General features: G+C 40.4%; 3 protein-coding genes across 4 annotated transcripts; 1 reads left to right on the top strand and 2 right to left on the bottom strand.

The window, feature by feature from the left end:
* The first annotated feature begins 126 nt into the window (after positions 1 to 126).
* LOC117900327 (anamorsin homolog) lies at positions 127 to 10,506 on the top strand. Of its 2 annotated transcripts, XM_034810658.1 has the most exons (4): positions 127 to 138; positions 9,522 to 9,661; positions 9,737 to 10,230; positions 10,292 to 10,506. In XM_034810658.1, the coding sequence occupies exons 2-4, from the start codon at positions 9,526 to 9,528 to the stop codon at positions 10,403 to 10,405; spliced, it is 744 nt and encodes a 247-aa protein (XP_034666549.1). In that variant the 5' UTR covers positions 127 to 138; positions 9,522 to 9,525; the 3' UTR covers positions 10,406 to 10,506. The 2 variants fall into 2 exon arrangements, with proteins under 2 accessions (XP_034666549.1, XP_034666548.1); XM_034810657.1 differs by lacking the exon at positions 127 to 138 and having other exon boundaries at positions 9,503 to 9,661.
* Positions 3,807 to 6,799, bottom strand: LOC117900325 (suppressor of hairless protein). Its single transcript, XM_034810655.1, has 4 exons — positions 6,449 to 6,799; positions 4,591 to 5,471; positions 4,321 to 4,528; positions 3,807 to 4,253 (listed from the first exon to the last, which is right to left on the bottom strand). The coding sequence occupies exons 1-4, from the start codon at positions 6,797 to 6,799 to the stop codon at positions 3,945 to 3,947; spliced, it is 1,749 nt and encodes a 582-aa protein (XP_034666546.1). The 3' UTR covers positions 3,807 to 3,944.
* Positions 10,423 to 12,788, bottom strand: LOC117900326 (protein yellow). Its single transcript, XM_034810656.1, has 3 exons — positions 12,475 to 12,788; positions 11,280 to 11,685; positions 10,423 to 11,210 (listed from the first exon to the last, which is right to left on the bottom strand). The coding sequence occupies exons 1-3, from the start codon at positions 12,705 to 12,707 to the stop codon at positions 10,533 to 10,535; spliced, it is 1,317 nt and encodes a 438-aa protein (XP_034666547.1). The 5' UTR covers positions 12,708 to 12,788; the 3' UTR covers positions 10,423 to 10,532.
* Between the last annotated feature and the right edge of the window lie 2,381 nt (positions 12,789 to 15,169).

Below are 15,169 nucleotides of genomic sequence, written 5' to 3'. Positions count from 1 at the left end.
TTTTATTAAAGAAATCAAAATTAACTCTTATTTTTGATTTTTAAAGTATAAATCAAAAAGAACTCTTTTTGATTTTTAAAATATAAATTAAAAATAACTCTTTATTTTGATTTTTATTGAAAAAAATCAAAAATAAGTGTTAGTTGTAACTTTTATATACAAAAGTTGTAAATATAAGTTTTTGGCTAATATTGATAGCCATGACTGAAATATAATTTTCTGTATACTCCATGTTGCTCTAACAGCCGAGTCGATAGAGTCATGTCTGTCTGTACGTCTGTCCATCTTGTTTGTCGGCTAGGTCTCAGAGACTATAAGAGCTAGAACCACCAAATTTTGCAACCAGACTGCTGTATGCTCACACTGAAAACAGTGCATTTCAAAAAATACAATTTTGAAGAAAAAAGAAAACTAAAAACGCGATTCCGTAGGGAATGACCATATCTATCAGATCAGATATTGGGATCCGATTGGATCATTTTTATGGCCACAATGAAGAAATTAATTTGCATTGGCTAATCCAACCCCGTCCCGCAGCTTGTATTTGTTTTTTTGCACATTCTCTCATTCACACTCTGCTTCTGCCTCTGACACGTCTCTGCCTCTGCCTCTGCCGCGTCTCTGCCATGACTCTGCAGTGTGTTGCTCTAGGGGAGGGTGGCGAGCTAAAGGAGCGTGTTGGCGTGAGCAGAGTTGTTGATGTAGATGACAGATGAAGAAAAAATTTAAAATTTGACAAATAACCGCGTCTCACACGTCCCTTCTCGTTTCTGATAGGATGAGGGTTTTAATTTTTTTTAAGAATTTGTTTTTTCTATTGGTCAATCTTTTTTTTTGAATATTTTTTAAATTCTGCTGTTAGATGTAAAATACCTAAGTTATGTGAAAAAAAGATCCTGCCATAGAAAAAAAATAAAAAATTATCATTAAACCATTTCTAAGCCCTATATCTTTCAGAAAAAGTTAGTCTGGATCGAAGCGGCAAAATCGTGTAGAGTAGTGTAATATTGCTAAGTTAAGAGTTAAGAGCATCAATAATGGATATATACAATATCCAATATCACTTGCTTATTGACATCTCTGAAATGGATTATTAAAAAGTACAAGTTTTCTAGCATCCGTTAAATTCGATTCAGCTTATAGTTCAATAGCATTCACTATGAATTAAAATATTTAAGCAATTGGGTATTTAATCGATTCCCGGGTAATATCTTCATAGATGGTGGGTTGGGTGTGTTGCCCAAAAGCAAAATTGAGTTTTAGTGCTTGGGAAAAATGCTCTTGCAAAGATATAAAAGATCTTAAGAAGTCAATGTGGAAAGGATTTTGAAGAACCTTTGGCTCAATTGCCTGAATTTGAACTATTTGAAATCTTCTTAAAACTTAAAGGAGTCGAAGATGCATGACGATCCATAAAGTACAAGAGTTTCTTGCAGATAAAGGCACGATGATACACAATCAACGTAAAACGTTGAAAGTTTAATACGGTTATAAAAGACAAGTTTGAGGAATATACATATATACTTATTAGATGGCGTATTATTTAAAAGATGCAATATAACAGGTAACGTACACCAAAACTTATATATTAGGTAAGTACTTGAAGAGATAAGACACAAATAAATTATAATCTCGCCCTAGTATTTTTATTGGTCTATAAGTCTTCAAAAATCAAAAAGTTCACACATCTAAATCCCAATTCTCTTAAACAAAATCAAGTTTAACTTAAAGAAATATGAAAGAAATCCTACTATTTAATTGCAGAATACCTATAACCGCCACCACAGACTAATTCAGTCCTCCTCCTTTTTATTTTTCAATGTCACTTTGAATCGATCGATCCAACTTGACCTAGGAATTGTATTTTCCATATATTAAACACTAAAACAAACAGACAACACAGCACTTAGCAGTATATGTATATACAAGTACTCTGGTATGAATATTTTGTAGGTCTACTATATATTAGGATGGACTTGCATGTATAAATTCCCCTGATTTTTTCTTGGCTGGGCTCCCACGCAACCGATTTCCCACGCGTTGTATTTTGCGGAGAATTTCCATTTTTCCACACAGCGTGTGAAAAACGGCAGCAGTCAACGGGGAGGCGCAACTCAAGACGGGAATAGACTTAGATTTCTTCGAGATAATTAACTACGATTTTTTTTAGTTGTCGAGCAGTCCTGAGAACTTTTAGAAATTGTTTTCTTCCCCCTTTCCAGCTAAAAGACCGACCGCAATCAAGGCACCTTCGCCCCCAACTCTCCAACCAGACTGAAGGTAGTACACGGAGATGGGGTCGGCTCGGGCCCAGGCCTCATGGAAATGTTCATTAAAAATTCCAAACTAATTTCATATTCAGCTTCTTATAGGACAACGCGCGACCTTAAGAAGTTGCAGTTCCAATTACAAAACTTGAGACACATTTTGGTGGTGGTTTTTCCATCATCATCAACTTCTTCAGCCACATCACGTGACGAGCGAGTTTGCTGTTTAAGTCTTTTGTTTTCCCATCGAATAAGTGCAGCGACTCTTAGGGGTTGACCTGCTTGGCTGCTTCTGGCACTACCGCTCCGATAAGAAATTTTGTCTCCCAACTTGAGAGATTAGTTTTTAGTGCCGCTCTATCCGACAATCCAAAGCGGAAGTAAGCGATATTTAATTTAAAACTGCGAATCTTAATTTGTAAATCTGTAAAAAGCAACAACAACAAAATGCATAAATATTCAACAAAAGGCAGTAAAAGTTCTCACAGCAGCAGCAGTGGCAGCCACAGCAGTCGCGTAAGACACTGCTTTTTGGGCTGTGAGAAAACACGGCTCCTTAACGTTGGCCGAAAAACGGAAACAATAGTGTTATACATATATACACACACAGGCATAGACACAAGTTTCTTGACTTGGCATTCAGCGATTCCAGACCAAACTGTAATTAAACTGAAGTCCGTAAGAAGGGGAAAGAGTAGGAGAAGGGCCAAGCCATCCATCGTGGGAAGAGGGGCACTTGTTTTGTTTAAAAATATTCACACGATATCTGGTCATATTCCCACAGCAATTTACCCTGCCCTCCTCCAGCGCACCACCCAAAACACTCCTCAGACCGACCATCCAATGAAAATTGGTGGACTAGAATAATTTTAAATCATGGTTAATCATATACATATGTATAAACTGACGACATGCTTTACTTTTTCTGTCGTCATAATTTCGGTCTTTCGATCTTGTTTTTTTATTTTTATTATTGTTGTCTGGGCTTAAAAACAAATCGCTTTTATCTATCTTTTCATATTATACAAAAAATAATATCGCGGTCCTTCAATCGTTGAGAAGTTCCAAAGATATGGGCCAAAGAAATCCAGAAATGTCACCAAATTTTATATATACAGACAATATTCCTACAGGAATGCAGTTTGTATTTGTATATGGGATTTATTAATGAAATGTTTTTGTGTTAATGTTTTTTCAAGGAGTTTTATATATTCTGTTTGTGGTGGCTTCTTTAACATTTCTTTGGAAGTTCACAAGAATAAAAGTTTTAAAAAATATTTGCAACCGCTGGCAAAAAATCTGCTATATACTTATACAAAAATGTATATTTAACTAGAATTACAAGTATATATATATATTCTATACAAATATATACATATGTATATCATATGCGTGTGGCGTGGTGTCAGTGTGTGAGCTCTTTCGAGTTACATATATACAAATTTTGCTTTTTGTATTCCATTTACACATCTATTGGTTCGGTACTAGCACTAATTGTAGGATGATTTTAAATAGTAGGTGTCTCAAGAGAGGAGGAATTTCTGTTTGTTTGTTCGCGTCGCGTCATGAGAGGGGAGAAATTAGAATTAGAAAAATCGTTAATCTACAAACTAAGGTCTCTAATGGAAACTATAAAAAACTTAGCAGACATAAATGTAGGATGCAAATGTCCTGCACTCAGGACAAGCCGCTACCATGACTATTCCATTGCACTTCTGAGATGGAGGGCAGCGCTTGATGCTGCTGTGGCTGTTGTTGCTGCTGCTGTTGCAAGCTGCCACCTGCCGGTGAGCCCGCGTTATTGTTGTTGCTGATGTTCGAGATGTTGTTGTTGTTGTTGTGCCGTGTCCGCATCACATCCTCAGCCTGGGTATTGCAATGCGGCCGCGGCCCCGGCTCTGGGGTATACGTGAATGTCAGGCCCGTGGCGTAGATAATGCCATCGTTGCGCACCAGCGAAATGGGCACCTGTGTGGGCTGTCGTACCTATCAAAATCAGAGTTATAGATAGCGATACAAATGGAAGATAAACTATTTCCACGCAGACACTCACCCAAAGCCATTCGCCGCGAAAAAGTGATATCTCCGGCACCACACAGAGCAACGTCTCCGTACAGCGATACATGGTCTCGGCCTCCACATCACCGAACCACACCTGCAGATGGGGCGTAAAGTTGTCGCCGCTCAGCTCCAGCATGGCCACATCGCCGCCACCATTAAGATTAAGAGAATTTACAATGGGCACAGGTGTGACTGGAGAACTAAAAGAAGAAAAAAGTCCAATAAAATCAAGCCATGACAGAGAAGAGAAGCTTTAACTTACGCCACAGGACCCATGCCCTCGTAGAACTGGTACTCGGCTTTGTCCGTGGAAATAATTGTCCAACAGGCACCATCATTGATCATCTCCTTGTTTGGCTCCTTGGGACACGGCGTGGCCTGAAATTGGATAATCTTCTCCTGCGACAAGCACAAATACATGCGATCCGTGTCTTTCATGTAGAACGCACATTTGTGCAGCTGGGAGACAGGATCATCGGCCTCCAGCAGCGCCATCTGCTTGTCCACCTTGCGTATGATGAGGCGCGGCAGGGCCATGCCTGTGACTGAGCATACCAGCTTGACTGTGGCACCGTAATGGATGTAGCCATCGCGCACCTGAAACTCCTCCGACTCGGACTCGTTGTCGTCGAGCAGGTGTATCGTAAATGCCCCCCACTGGGTGGACGAGGCATGAAAGTGTCCATTCTCCACATGTAAATACCGAGTGGAGACGGTTTGTGAGCGCAGGCGATTGAAGAGGGCCACATTTGTGCCGCTGGCTATGCACAGGTCAGCGTTCTTTAGTGACTGCTTTTTCTTGGATGGCTTTGATATCACCTTGATCCGTTTCGAGTTGAAAACGCCGATGTCGTGGCCATTCCCGTAGAACATCTTCACCGACAGCATAAAGTGTTTGCGTTTGTCCGAGTCCGAAATGAACAAGGTCTTTGCAGCACAGTACTGCTTCCCGTTGAGATCCAGCTGCTGCATGTCCTGGTCACTGCTCCCAATGCCAATGAAGGCGCACAGCTGAGCCCCCTGCTCGCCTTCGCCCTGCTGCAGCATCTCCTCGTAGCGCCGTCGCCAGCCGCTGCCAAACAGATAGATGCAGGGCGGCGGGCAGAAAAAGCGCTTCTCATTGCCATAGGACTTCTGGGCCACCTGGCAACACACGAAAGAGCGAAAAATTCAATTAGCACAAATTGTTACTCGCTCGGATTATCGGCAAATCGTATCAAAACCGCAAGCTATGCAGCTTTGCAAATTTTCTGTAATTAATTTCGATTATTTTCATTGCGGCTCGGCTCGGACTGGACTGAACCGAACCGGGCAACGGGGAACCGCACCGAGCGCGCTGCGTTGCTCAATTTGGATTCACTGGAGTGTGAAGGATTCCCATTTGGCAGCAGTCGCCGCCGTTTGAAGATCGCCACCACTAAAAAGCAACCGCGACAATTTTATTCTCATTTTTTTAGCTTTTCGCCAAAGCCGCAAAAATGTAACACTTTAAAGCTGGACAAACGAATCGGACACTTTGGCGCGGGTGTTCATGGAGGAGGTGACTCTGATTGACCCATTAGAATGGGAATATAATTTTGAAACCTACTTGAAGAACATTTCGGTACTTGAAGGATTCTTTTAAAGGGTATCTAGTATACTATAGAGTGGACTGGGAATTAAATGGGAATATTTTAAACAGATGAGAGAACAATCTTCATCTGGATGGGTAAGTAATGTCGAAGAACATTCTATGGTCATCACAGTATCTGAGAAATAAGATTTATCTTTGAATTGGTGGTTAGTATCTATCAGAAATTCAATTCAAACCGAAATTTGACACAAATTACAAACAATTTCCTGGCCTAAATTACCTAATATCTAAATTGTAAATGTTTATGTTTCCAACAGGATAAACTTCCACATAAATTAGTGAAGTATTTCCTGGAAATCATTTCTATATCCTGTAAGAACATTGTTAAAACAAACTACTCTTAAATTTCTTCAATTGAATTGACGAACTTTAAGAACTCTACCAGCCACCTTTTTAACCTGAACCTACCCAAAGTGCCCCATTTATACTTCCTAAAATCCCTTCGAGAGTTCCACCAAAAGATCCCCAACACCATGTCATATCGCACCTTGGCATGGAGTATCACGATGACCATATCGTTACGCTCCCTCATGTACTTCTCCATGGCATCGCGCGTCAGCTTTTTTTCCTCGATGTGCGGCCGGTACGGACCCGGCAACATGGACAGTTGCATTTGTTGTTGCTGTTGCTGCTGCTGATGGTGCACTTGCTGCTGCTGCGACGGCGGCGGCTGAGGACCGCTGCCCAGTCCAAAGTGCGGCATGTCCTGACGCTGCTGCTGCTGATTGTGATCGAGGGGCGAATTGCTTGAATTTAGGGCTGCTGCTGCGGCTGCGTTCTCGTAGGCAATGGCGGGCGGGGCAACGGCGTTCAAATTAAATTGGTTGTAGCTCTTCATTTATGCACATGTCTTCTGCATAGAATTCTATGAAATTTAATGGTTGCTTGCTATTGGTTGGCTCTTTTTGTTTTATTTTTTGGCAAATTCGTTTATAACTTTGGCACTTTTTGTGTAATATTTGTTGTTGTTGTATGTTTTGTATTTGTTATCCTTCACCAACACACACGGCCAGCAGCTGTCGTTTCTCTCACGCACTCTCTCTCTCTTCGTCTTGGTCGCGGAATGGTCGGATTCGCTGATGGAGGCTTGATTTTTGTACTGGACGCCGTAATCACATATTTCTATTTTGAAAAGCACCTGACTCTAGCGACTAGCGGTTGCAGCGGCTGCCTTCTGTTTAATGCTGTAACTAGCGCTTGAGTTATATTTATAATCAATTTATAAAAAAGCGACTTGTGAGGATTGTATCGATACATCGATGGTTTGTTATTTACGATAGTTGACACCTACCGGCGATATCTTCACCGCCTAACAGCACTTGAAATTAGAGGTGGGCATGGACCGAGTTTTCTTCGTTTCACGTCGTGACATGTCACAACCTGACCGTTTAGACGCACGAGAGGATTTCCCGAGCGTTTAGACGCACGAGAGGATTTCCCGACTGTTTAGACACATGAGCGGATTTCCCTGACCGTTTAGACACAGGAGAGGATTTCCCTGACCATTATATGAAAAACTTAAATAAAACGAGAAGGGACGTGTGAGACGCTTCTTACGCGTCACAACTTTTATACCCGGTACTCAGTAGGATATCTGTACCTTAGTGGTTTTTTTCAAATTTAACCTTTTTCTACATATGTCATCCACATATACATCCTTTTATACATAGTTTTAGCTCGCCCGCCTAGAATAGGGATCAAATCCCATCCCCCTAAGCATCATAACATTGTTTAAATTATTTTTTTTATACCCGGTACTCGAAGAGTAAATAGGGTATAATGTATTTGTGCGAATAACGGTTGTATGTAACGCACAGAAGGAAACGTTTCCGACCCCATAAAGTATATATATTCTTGATCAGCATCAATAGCCGAGTCGATTGAGCCATGTCTGTCTGTCCGTCTGTCCGTCCGTCCGTCCGTCCGTCCGTCTGTCCGTCTGTCCGTCCTGATGAGCGCCTAGTACTCAGAGACTACAAGAGCTAGAGCCACCAAATTTTGCATCCAGACTTCTGTATGCTCACACTGTTACAAGTGTATTTCAAAAATGAGCCACGCCCCCTTCCGCCTCCGCAAAAGGGCGAAAACCTCCCAAATCTACAATTTTAAAGATAGCAGAAAACTAAAAACGCCAAATGACCATATCTATCAGATCACCAAATTGGGATCCGATTGGATCATTATTATAGCCACAATGAAGAAATTAATTTTCAGTGGCCAAACCCACCCCGTCCCGCACCTTATAGCAGCATACTCTGCTTCGCGCAGTTTATGGCCTCTGCCCCTGACACGTCTCTGCCGCTGACTCTGCCTCGACTCTGCCCTGACTCTGCAGTGTGTGTCTATAGGGGAGGGTGGCGAGCTAAAGGAGCGTGTTGGCGTGAGCAGTGTTGTTGATGTTGCAGATGTAGTACTGAGTGCCGGTTATAAAAGTTGTGACGCGTAAGAAGCGTCAAAATTGTAGATTTGGGAGGTTTTCGCCCTTTTGCGGGGGCGGAAGGGGGCGGGGCTCATTTTTGAAATACACTGGTTTCAGTGTAAGCATACAGCAGTCTGGTGCCAAAATTTGGTGGCTCTAGCTCTTAGTCTCTGAGAACTAGCCGACAAACAAGACGGACAGACGGACGGACGGACAGACGGACGGACGGATGGACGGACAGACGGACAGACAGACATGGCTCAATCGACTCGGCTATTGATGCTGATCAAGAATATATACTTTATGGGGTCGGAAACGTTTCCTTCTGTGCGTTACATACAACCGTTATCCGCACAAATACAATATACCCTATTTACTCTTCGAGTACCGGGTATAAAAATGGTTGTAAACATTTCGAATCCGAATTCCTTAATCCAAAGGAAATTGAAAATAATGACGATAGTGAATAGGGCGAATATAAAGGAAAATAATATTTTGTCTTTTAAGGTCTACGAAGATGATTTGATACGTTTTTTATTTAAATAAATAAATTTAATTAAATAAATACATTTTCCATCAGTTTACTTTACGGTATATTTTGAAAAGAAAAAATTTATTTCGGTATATTTTCGAGGCCCTTACGGTATATTTTATCGATAATCTTGCGGTCACGCTACTAGCGATTATATACAAAAAAAAAACACACATCAATTTATTTCACTACTATATATTTTGTTAAACTCTTACACACGACCACACTTTAAACTAAGCATCATATTGTTTAAATTATAAGAATTACCAATGCAACACCATGCATGGTCTCACTAAAAACCATCGATAGTCAAGAAAATATTGACAGCCCCATCATCGAACTGAAGTACCTGGTCACGACTCATCGTCGTGCGACCATCCAATATCGCGGTAGCAATTAAATAACACAAAATAATAATTTCTATTTCTAGTGTTCGTTCGGCAAACAACTCGTTTTTGAGTTCAAAATTTTCAGTAACTTTTTTATAATATTCAACACAAAACTGAAGTACCTGGTCAATGCGGACTCATCTCTGCGACCAACCAATTTCGCAGTAGCGATTAAATATCAAAAAAAAAAAAAAAAAAAAAAAAAAAAAAAACATTCTAGAAAAATGGAACAATTTAAGGGTCTGAAAAAATCTCTATACATATGGACTGATAGCGAAGATCTGGACAAGCGTGTGGAGCTGCTGAAAATCGCCACCGAGGGCGAGGTGGCTGTGGAAAATGAGCATCGCCTTTCTTTTTGTAAGTTTCGTGTGAAATTGGGCTTTCGCTCCGTGTGAGTCAGCAAATTCATTAGCGACCGGCATCCCATTTCAGCCTCCTACGCCAACTCCAGCTTCGACCTGATTGTCATTGAGTGCGCCCAGCTAACCGACAATTTCGTAAAGCTGCTGCACATGCTGAAGCCCAGCGGAAAACTCCATTTGTTTTCGTTCATTGGCCCTGCCGGCAGCTTGATGCAGGAAATCAAACTCTCTGGTTTCATCAACTGCAGTGAGGGTACCGATGCTCTGACAGCAGAGAAGCCCGGTTACGAAACTGGCTCCTCGGCCCGCCTCTCGTTTGCCAAAAAGAACGCCAGTGCTCTGAATGTGTGGAAAATCAGCGGCGACGATGAGGAGCTAATCGATGAGGAAGAACTACTGGATGAGGAGGACAAACTGAAGCCTGATCCGGCTGTTCTAAAAGTCTGCAGCACCACGGGCAAGCGCAAGGCCTGCAAGAATTGCTCCTGCGGCCTTGCCGATGAGCTGGAGAGCGAGAAGAAAGCCACAACGGCCACTGAAAATGTCAAATCCAGCTGCGGAAGTGTATGTTAGGCCAAAAATATTACTATTGCATTTCGAAAATTTATGATCTGTGTATTTGCAGTGCTACCTGGGCGACGCTTTTCGCTGTTCCACCTGCCCCTACCTAGGCATGCCTGCCTTCAAGCCGGGCGAGAAGGTGCAGCTGGCTAATAATCTGCTGAAGTCGGACATTTAACTAATGCGCACAGTCTATCAGATTGAGAATAGTTTATTAAGCTGACTTACTAACCAACAATTAAAGCCTTATGTAAATACAAAAATTCATCGCGGCTCAAATCAAACAACGAATGTCTGTAGGCTGCTTACATTTCGCACGGTGTACCCTTGATAAGATCGCGATTGTTTCCCATCAATATGCGGTAGTTAATGGCTGAAGGATCCAGCTCCTTGTACAAATACGTTGGCATCCTGTCGGACAGCACCCAGATGGTGCCCTCGCTATCGATCTTCATGTCGTTAGGAAAGACCAAGGTATGCGAATCGGAGTCAATGAGACCTTGAGTGTCGGGCGTGTAGGGACGCTTGATGTTCCAGCAGGCGATGGCATCCTTGTTCACTTGCGTGTAGAAAATGACGCCCGTTTCCGGATCGAAGACCTCGGCGGTGGACTGGCCATTCATGCCGCGATCTCCCACATATTTAAAGTCATAGTAGGAATCGCCACCCGTGACATGTGATTCGTTTTGCAACACACGATTGGACACCTTGAACTCTTTGGTACTGGCTAAAGCATGGAAGTAAATATCCTTGGAGTGATCCGGATTCATGGCACCCACGGCCAGGCCAAATACTCCATCCGTCCACTGGAAGTTGACGCCGCCGACATTGAAGTCGCCCTGCAGTGGATCAAAGTGGAAGAAGTTGTGCTTGACACGATAGGACTTGTCTTTTCGCAGCGAGTACACAATCACACCATAGGCACCCAAGTCGGGCACATAGGCAAACGCATCCTGGCATTCTGAGCGATCTGCATCCACAACCTGCAATTGGATAAATGGAATACCCTCCGTAGTGTAAGTAAATCACTTTTTCATGTCATCATTACTCACGATATTGGCAAAGAACGAATCCTCCTTGGACTGATCAGCGGGAATGGTGAACCGACGCAGCAGTGTATCAGTCTTGAGATCAAACACCAGAATGGAGTTCGGTGTAATCTGCTTGGGGCTGCCCAGAATATCAGCCAGACCAGTGTCCAACACCCACAGACGATCGCAGACATCGACCTGAATGCGGAATGTGGAAATGATGGTGGCATTGTCCTTCAACTGAATGTCAGCAACCTGCGCCTTGTCAGCATCCAAACGTCCACCCGAGGGCGTCTTCTGATCCTGCGGTTTGACATCGATGGGCAATTTGTTGGCCTCCCAGCTGGGATAGGGATGTAGCTTTGGCGATTTCTCAGTCGATGTGAGATCAATGTAGTTGAGGGTGGCAGCAACACCGGCCTTCCATCTGGATGGGGAAGAAGGAAATTCAAATTAAAAAATAGGTTTTGTAGAGTTAAAGGCATGAAAATTTTTTATAGATTGAGAACTAGATTAATTTACTCAACGGAAACTGAAAGTATTTCTAAGCGAAGGTTGTAAGTTTTTTATAGCGATCCCTGGAAAAGCTATAAAAATAAATTGAAGAACCTTTGTGATAAGAAATCCTAACAATTAAAAGAAAATCGTTAAGGCTATATCACACAATTTTTCTTGTTTGTACTCATATCTGAGAGTTTATCTTCAAATTGTTGTGTCATCCAACTTATAATTAATAATTCCCTGATTTCCCTGTTTCTTGTTTTTATTAGACAACCAAAAATTTGTTTATCTCATTTGGACTCTTTTTTTTCTTAAGGTAAACCCCCCAATAGGGCTGACGTCACATACCGTCTGATTTTATTGACCTTTTTCTATGAAAAGATTCTAATTAAATCCGGTCAAGTGCTTAAATGTTTTCTCTTATTAATTATAAATCAATTTCACGTGAGCATTTGCATTTAGAAACTAACATTTAAAATGCAAAATAGTTTTTTATACAAAGGAAAATTTACGTAGAAAAGTTACCCTAGCCAACAGGGGGAAACCGGTTTATATTGTAGAGCTAGTCAGTCAGTGAGTTTGCAAGACTAGCCTGACATTTAATTACCAACCGAAAAAAAACGAACAGCAACTGCAAGAGGTAATCACAAATTGGGTTTTGGTCTGTTGATCACTACATAAAATAAATACGTGTATGGTAATAACGGTAAATTACCTTGGCACAGTGACAAAGATTCTGTTTTGCCAACGCTCCACGCCCAGCGGCAGGTTATTCTCCTCGATGTAGTGTCCGTTTGCTTTGGCCGCCTCCTCGGCCTTTGTGCTGGGCCAGTCGAAGGCCAGCTGCTTCCACGAGAATTTCTCTTCCAGCTTCGCCATCGCACTCCAGCTCCAGCAGCTTATCAGGCACAACAATAGCCCCACGCTCACCATTCGTATGGTATACATATTTTTTGTACTGTTTGATTTTGTTCCAAGTACTGTCGTTTCGGTCCGATTTTCGCTTTTATAACCGTTCGATGCGAGCTTTGTGCGCAGAGTGCAAGATCATTGCTGGAAGAGCAGCGTAATATGCTTACAGCCAAGCTTTAAGCTCAGCTCAGGTGAGTGTTATAATCTATTTGAACTGTTATACCAAAAAGCTGTGGGAAGATCGGTGTGTCTGTAGATGTTTCCGCTGCTGAGTGGATGCTTAAAATTAGCAACATAAGCGGAAGGAAAAAAATGCGTTGCGATGCGGGTGTGCATCTCTCACTTGGTAATATTTTATATATATTCGGGATATTATTTATAACCTTTCGGGATGCAGTCTGTCTGCTCATCTGGAATAAAATCATAAGTGCAGTGAACCGATAAGATCGAGTGGCGCAGACATTATGGATCGTTGGTTTGAAAATAGGTTGCACAATTTTTATATTGGAAAATGTAATGAATTTGATCTCATATCTGACTTGTGTGTTTTTCTACCTGCATAAATTCAATTATTTGCTTACCTAATCCGATTGAAATTAATTCCCCCAGCAACACGTTTCCAATATTAATAATTCAAATAAATATATTTGTATTCAGATATGCAGAAAGGTTGTTGATTCGCTCATTAAAAATGCACAGCAAGAGTGGAGTGCAACAAGCAAGTTCAATTAAAATAAGAGTAATTCCTGCAAAAAAATAATATATAATTTAAATGAAAAATACTTAAAAATAACTTTTACACTTATCCATTCTGAAATCAAAGACCTCCCAAAGCCACAAAAACTATCCAGATATTTTTAAAATACAGTTTTTGTGTGTATTGTTTTTTATTCAGTAAAATTCTCTTTTATTTTCATTTTTATTAAACTTTAAGTTATTCGTTAATGTTACTTTCATAAGAACATACCGAGTTTTTCTTGCATTAAAGGTTCTTTTTATTTTCTTTGGGGCTTCCTCTTCATATTGCTACGTTTTTCTTTGTTTTTTTGGGGTGTGTGTTGTTTTCATGGGAAATAAATCTGGTTTTATTTATTTTTCGTTTTGCCTTTGGTTTATTCTATGTATCGTATTTATTTTATACAACAATTAGCTTGGCTAAAGTGTGTCTTATTTTCCTAAAAGTTCTTCATTCGGTTGTGATCTGTGAATAATTGTTTTTTAACGGAATGCCAAAATTGAAAATCAAACTGAAGTATATTTGGTTACACATAAGAATTTTTATTTGGTTTGGGGGCTTGTTTTGTGGAATTGTGTGGAAAGGAGTCGCAGCTAAATTTTCTATATACAATATACACATACATACATGATTTCTACCCTAACAGCGTTCCCTAAATGTATACCGAAATACAATTCAATCCAATTTAAACTGCAAATTCCAACAATCCTTAACAAATATCAATGTACTATAAGATGTTTTTTGCCATGTGTAAATTTCATACATATGTATGTATGTACATATATACATACATACATATATCTTTATATATTGTTATGTAGTATATATTCATCATTGATTTATCGTGTCCTTCGTTTTTTGCTTTGTTATGATTTACTTGGTTTTCCCTTTCACTTTAACGGCTTAGATTTTAAAGTCTTTCATTTCGTAGGAATTTTATGTTTTCTATGCGTTTTTTCTTATAGCACTTTTTCGGAATTGATTTGCTTCATATTTCAATTTAATTTTTTGTGTGTTTGCGAATGCTTAAATGTGTCATTGAATTATAAAAGTGTTCCAATTTGATCAGATATAGCGAGTGATAGACACAGAGAGAAAGTGTGGTGTGAGAGAGAAGTGAGTTCTCATCATCATCATTTGTCTCAGTAGGTTTCAGTTTTCTGTTTGGTTTTTATTTTAGTTTAAGTAAAGTCAATTCCTATATAACGACACGCTCATTTATGTTCCTTGGTATTCCTTCATTTCCTGTGTATAATATATATAATTTATAAATGCAATTTTAGAACTTACAGTATGTTCAAAAATTTCTCATTAACATTTAGTTTATTTGCTCATTCGCTTCCTTTGCTTCCTTCTACACGTATGAATAACAGTACATAAAAATTAAAACGTTGCTTGAGCCTTGACCTTGACCCATCCCATAATATAATATTAACTTTTGAGGCTACACTAGACTAAGCTATATATTTATATAATATATATCTTCTTTTAATATCTAAGGTTGCTAGACTCTTCCATTCGATTTGTGCTATTTACGATTCGCTGAAATTTAAACTATTAAAACTTGATCTCGGGTGCGATTTTACACAACATACGGACATACATACGCATTTGGATCTATACAAAATGCCTAAAGCTAACTTATCTATAAAGAACCAAGACCCAAGATAGATCTTTGGGCTTGGCTACTGGAGTCTAGGAGTTTGGTTTGTATTGCCGCGACCTGGTTCAGATATACAGACGTGTAATAAATAACAAAAGT

The sequence above is a fragment of the Drosophila subobscura genome, chromosome U, assembly GCF_008121235.1.
Source record: "Drosophila subobscura isolate 14011-0131.10 chromosome U, UCBerk_Dsub_1.0, whole genome shotgun sequence".
Taxonomy (NCBI): Eukaryota; Metazoa; Arthropoda; class Insecta; order Diptera; family Drosophilidae; genus Drosophila; species Drosophila subobscura.
This window is presented reverse-complemented; position numbering and strand designations above follow the sequence as displayed.